Consider the following 6,000-nt stretch of genomic DNA (forward strand, 5'->3'; position numbering starts at 1 on the left):
ACGTGGCTCTCGGGTTCTTCCAAATAATCATTATATGAGGCCTATAAAATCAAAGGCAGCTATATCCATGTCTGTCAAATATTCAGGTAAACTACAAAAATCGGCCCTAAACACGTCATTACGGATCCTCCAAATCCATAGAAGTACTGCTCTTGCTAGGGCCAGTGTTAGCAACACTCCCGGTTTGAGAATCTGAAATAACTTTGTTCGTAGAGCTACGATATTCTTTATTTTAAAACAGATATATAAAGAATGAGAATATTACTAATGATCTGAAATTTAAATGATAAAACTTCGTTTATTAGTACTTAATACAGAATAAACTTAACTTTTTTGAACTGAATTTGATAAAGATTTAGCTGCATTTGTTATAACATGAAAACACTAAAGCATGTTCAACTAACTAAACAAGATAGAGCCATTGTTAATAAATTTTAGGACATTATGGCGTTTAGCTGCCTTTGATTGATCTTGATTTTATAGGCCTCATATCTAGTAAATTCTTTTTTACCTAGTCCTATTTAACTACATTCCTTTTTTGTATGAGGTTTGACTGTATGAAATAGTTTCTTTTGTCCATCTAATAGACGAATCAAGTATAAGCAAATTTTGACATTAGCAACGTCAGTTTCAGAAAATAAAGATACCATACCAAATTATGTGTATAATCTATGTACCGTACCGTATTATACCAACTTAAGGGACTTTTTGGCGGGAACGCGAGGAGTGAAGTTGTGTGATTTGTTTTATTTTGTCTATTTAGTGTTTCTTCGGGTTTAAATGTGTAATAACGGTGGTTTATTAACTGTTTAATATCTGTGATAGTGCACAAATGTGGAAAAATAAAACAAAGCCGCTGGACGTAACTTCTCGGGATCCTCCAAAAAGTTCACTGAAAAAATCTTAGTAAATGACCACCATTTTACTGAGATTATATTTCATCCCATATCATCTCATTTCATTTCATCCCAGTTGATTAATGTCTCAAATTAATCGTCTTCATTTCATTTCACTTCATAATATCATTTTTCATAAAAATATGAATAGAAATTAAAATAAGACATGACTGAAAGGTCTCAGTTACCAGGTCATAAAATCCTTTAAAAAATATATATATACCAACATAACATTACTGTTAGGTACATGTATAATCTATGGTTAGGTATTTCATGAAAATCAAAATAATAATATGTAATAGTTGACATTCTACATTCATACATATATTGGTAAAAGTACACCAATTATGAGTAAGAGAAAAAATACTACTTCCAGTATACCTTCAAAAACACCAAAACATTGGTCTTTAGGACTCATTGCATCGATGAAAGACCCTAAATCAATTATAAAAAATACAGAAAAAGTTGTTGTTATAAAAGATAAGTATCCAAAAGCTAAAGTACATTACCTTGTATTACCTCATGAAGAAATCAATAGCATTTACAAATTAAATAAATCACACATCAGTTTACTTGAAGAATTTGGTAACATTTTTAAAGAATTAAAGGAAGAAAATGAATCTGAACTTAGAGCTGGTTTTCACGCAATACCTAGTATGCAGAGAATGCACATGCATGTTATTAGCACAGACATGATATCCACATCCCTCAAAACAAAAATACATTGGAATAGTTTCTGTACAAATTTTTTTATTCCCTATGATGGTGAGTTTGCAATTCATGCTTACAATATCTCACATATTTTTTTGGGTCGTGTATCTCTACTAAATATAGTTTCTTGGAGCAGTACAGAATGTTATTGTGTTGTTTAGTAATTGGAATTATCTTAACAGAGAATTATAAGACCTCATTTACATTTCTTATGAATTAATTTTTTATATTTTCAGAATTACTTCAAGAACTAAAAGACATTGGTAACATAAGGAAGATTCCTTCAGAATTGCATACTTCACTAATGAAAACTCCACTGCAATGCAATCAATGTTCATTCAAACCAAAAAACATGCCTGAATTAAAAGATCATTTATTAAAACATCAACTATTATAAGATCGTATTTATGATTTACAATAAAGTGATATTGCATAAAAAATTGCACCATTTCATTGCAAAGCACAGAGCATTGTATTGTGATATGTAACATAGTCTTTACACACAAATAACATGTTTATTAGGGGTAAATTAATGATATAAAAATGAGCCATAATGACATTCATAAAATCCTAGATCTGTCAATTTTGCACTAACATTTACTAATTTATTCAATATTACCCCTAGGATATTTTGATGGACTGGTTGGACTTACTAACGAACTTGAGTTCATACTTTGACCCTCTTCTTCTGTGGAACTATAAATTGATATATTTCGCCTCTTGAAGGTTTTCTTCCCACTAATTGAAGTAGGAGTCGTACATTCAGAAGTATTACATAAACTATCTAATAATAAGGGATTTTCTGAAATAGGTGTTGTACATGTATTTTCTTCACAATCATTTTCACTAGGTGTCACAGGTGCTGGTAAAATTAGTTTTGACATAGGTGTTTTTAGTACTGGATTGAGATCTGCTTTCGTTTCAACAATATTGAGATCAGTTGGTTTCTCCATAACTCTGCCTGCTCGTGCCATAATCACTTGTACAGGATCATCAATACCTAATTTCTCACATAAATCTACTGTCTGTGGATTTAGTATAGGGTCTGTGAGATATGCTTTGGGAGCTCCCGGCTTGTATGCAGGTGCAGTTTTGATGAAATTTTCAGATGTAATAGCCAAATTTTGCAAGGACTGAATTAAAATTTCTTTTTCTTCATTGGTTGGTGTAAAATTGTACCTAAAAGTAGATTTTTAAGTTTATATAACCATATCATCATTATTAAAAATTTGTAATTTTTCAATAATTTTATCTAACCTTTCATTTCCGCCCGGTCCAGGTAGATGACCCTCCATGTTTTTAACATTCAGCAGATGATTTGTATTCTTCAACACAACTAACCATTCTGCATCATGTTTCAAGCATTTATCTCCATCATACTCATGAGGTAGATCTAATATTTGTAAATGTCTACGTTTTGGCAAACATTTGTCCAGAGCAAGAAACTTTGTTTCCCTGTTATCCTCATGTTTGACCAATGCTGCAAATTGACAGTGCAAATGTGCTGCAAACCAGTAATCTGGTTTCAATGTATGAAGTAATTTTTCTGCAGGCATACTACCTAATTGGTTTGATTCAATATCTTCCCTAAAACATTACTAAAGTATAGTTTTACATCAAAACTAAAGAGAGTACTGTCTAAACTATTTATATCTCAATCCTGTTTAAAATTGACTATTAATGATAAGGCAAAACATGGGGTAATTGTTTCTTAGTCTCAATATTTATGTTAATTACAAATATTTTAAGACATTTTAATTCAAGGTTCAATTTTATGAATGAAAATCACAAAATAGTAATAAATAATTAATTATAAAAGATGACTGAATATGAAATTGAGCAACATATTTCAAATACCTTAAAAAAGGTTTTCTTCTCAACAAGTGATCTTTGTCTCCATAATCTGTAATACCACGAGGCCAGTCATGTGTCAACATTACATGTAGTTTTTCTTTCAGTTGAGATAATCTAAAGACATCTAGTGACCTGATATGATACACAGACCTCATGGAATTTTGGTTGTAGGGCAAACATTCCCAGAGGCCTTGCAGGTAATCATGCCCTTTGAATATTCCTGATAATCCTAAAAAATAAACAATTATTGAGTAGTGAGATGTTTTAAGATTAAAAATATTACTGAAATGGCACATTTGTTATGAAATAGTAACTAGAGCCCTTAAAAATATATCTTTTCCTGAACATATTAGGTAGAAATTCAAAATTAAATTTATTACTGTATGCATATGCGTATCAACTTTAATGTTCAGTATGAAAGAAAAGCATTGCATTTCCCTGGGGGAAAAGTTATTTTATAATTCTTTCATTCATTGACTACTAAAATTATGATGATACATAAGAGGACAAGCCACTAGACACATTTCCATATTTATTGTGCACTTATAGATGTCTGGGTCATATTATTTACCCTGATAAATGTATCCTATGTGTTAATTTAGTTTATAAAATATCTTGGTGTGAAATTTAATCCAAACCTGTTTAATAAATTTTCTGTGATTATGTAACAACATCCAAACACACAACTTTTCACATTTACTTAAAGATGTAGATTATAGCTTTTTATATTAATAGATTTAATAGAATATATTAATAGAAGTCGTCGTGGCCTAAAGGATAAGACGTCTGGTGCATTCGTGTTAAAGCGATGCACCAATGTTAGAATCTCAGGCAGGTACCAATTTTTCTAATGAAATACGTACTCATAAATTGTTCACGATTGACTTCCACGGTGAAGGAATACGATCGTGTAATAAAAATCATACCCGCAAAATTATAATTTGCGTAATTACTGGTGGTAGGACCTCTTGTGAGTCCGCACGGGTTGGTACCACCACCCTGCCTATTTCTGTCGTGAAGCAGTAATGAGTTTCGGTTTGAAGGGTATGGCAGCCTTTGTAACTATACTTGAGACCTTAGAACCGATATCTCAAGGTGGGTGGCGCATTTACGTTGTAGTTGTCTATGGGCTCTAGTAACCACTTAACACCAGGTGGGCAGTGAGCTCGTTCACCCATCTAAGCAATAAAAAAAAAAGATTTAGAATTCGATTGTAACAGCTAGAGAATAACATAACACAAATGAACTTTATATATTGCAACTTTTCATATAATTTGACATATTTCACACATACCACCAATCCTCAGTTCTCCAAACTTAACAACACCAGCACGTCCCATGTAGTATATATTGGGAGCCACCCACCCACCATACGGAAGCTCCTGTAGATAGTTTGAAGCTTCATGGTTTCCACCAATAAATAATGTTAATACAGGTGCCTTCTTCTCCCCACTGTAATATCTGAAAATATAAATATCTCAATAATAAAACGAACCTATATTGGAGGACTCATCAAGCTCTACCACTACTAATTGCATTTCTTCTATTTAATTAGGTATTAGATGAGCAGAGAATTAGAAGTTGATGGTCTATGTGGTTTTGATAGTTACTTGAGCGCATTAACATCACAAATTACTAGTACCGATCTTCAAACATAAAGTAGAAGTTTATGTGGTTACTCTACCTTTCAGATAAATATAAATTAGGGTCTTAATACTATGTTGATGATGGTATATGAAATAGTACAAGAGTAAAACAGTAGACTATCAAAAACAAATAACTTCCTGTTGTTTTAATAAAATTATGTAACATTGCATGTCTAGTGTCCCATAATTTCAACTGTATTAATCAAAACCAGGACAAAGAGTTGATTGAAACATTTTCTGGTCTGTTTGGACCAGTAGATATGAGGTATATATTTTGGCAGATATACATGTCATGTTATTTACCATGATTAAAATATCGTATAAGTTAATTGGGTATAGCTATCTTACTAGTAAGAAATTTTCGGGATCACATAACAAACAAGCATTAGCTGTTGTAACATTAGATATAAATATAGATTGTAACATTAGACAAAGATTGCATACATTTTCTACAGCGTACAGCAGTAAGAATACAAACAAACAAACCACAGTAAATTTATATTACACAAAATATTAAATACGTACTTGTAAAATGTGCACATGCGTTGATATTTCTCGGGTACAGCCATTGCACGTAAATCAGCGGCATTTCGTACAGATTGAAAGTCACCGCAACATATTAACAAATCAATCTTAAAACCTTCTCTCTCTTGTAATGTTTCTATGCAATCGTAAATTTTGTCTAATTCTCCATGAGCGCATCCTTCCACTGCTATTTTCATGATTACCTAAAAGAGTTCACAATTAGTTTTCCTTAAATGCTATACGTAAATAGCAATAACGGTATATATATTCGGTTTTAATGTAAAGAAAACACTTGAATTGAAACTTTAGAACAGAATTGAGAACGAGGCCCATTCAACTTAGTTCATACAAACTGTCATAAAATGTGA

General features: G+C 31.8%; 2 protein-coding genes across 2 annotated transcripts; one reads left to right on the top strand and one right to left on the bottom strand.

Moving 5' to 3' along the window:
• Nucleotides 1-1,134: 1,134 nt before the first annotated feature.
• On the top strand, nt 1,135-2,047 carry Aptx (aprataxin). The gene is made up of 2 exons (XM_028172318.2): nt 1,135-1,661; nt 1,844-2,047. Exons 1-2 carry the CDS (start codon nt 1,244-1,246, stop codon nt 2,002-2,004), a joined length of 579 nt encoding a protein of 192 aa, XP_028028119.2. The 5' UTR covers nt 1,135-1,243; the 3' UTR covers nt 2,005-2,047.
• On the bottom strand, nt 1,965-6,000 carry ldbr (lariat debranching enzyme). The gene is made up of 5 exons (XM_028172317.2): nt 5,633-6,000; nt 4,756-4,922; nt 3,465-3,690; nt 2,865-3,194; nt 1,965-2,786 (listed from the first exon to the last, which is right to left on the bottom strand). Exons 1-5 carry the CDS (start codon nt 5,827-5,829, stop codon nt 2,213-2,215), a joined length of 1,494 nt encoding a protein of 497 aa, XP_028028118.2. The 5' UTR covers nt 5,830-6,000; the 3' UTR covers nt 1,965-2,212.

The sequence above is a fragment of the Bombyx mandarina genome, chromosome 11, assembly GCF_030267445.1.
Source record: "Bombyx mandarina strain Sakado chromosome 11, ASM3026744v2".
Lineage (NCBI taxonomy): Eukaryota > Metazoa > Arthropoda > Insecta > Lepidoptera > Bombycidae > Bombyx > Bombyx mandarina.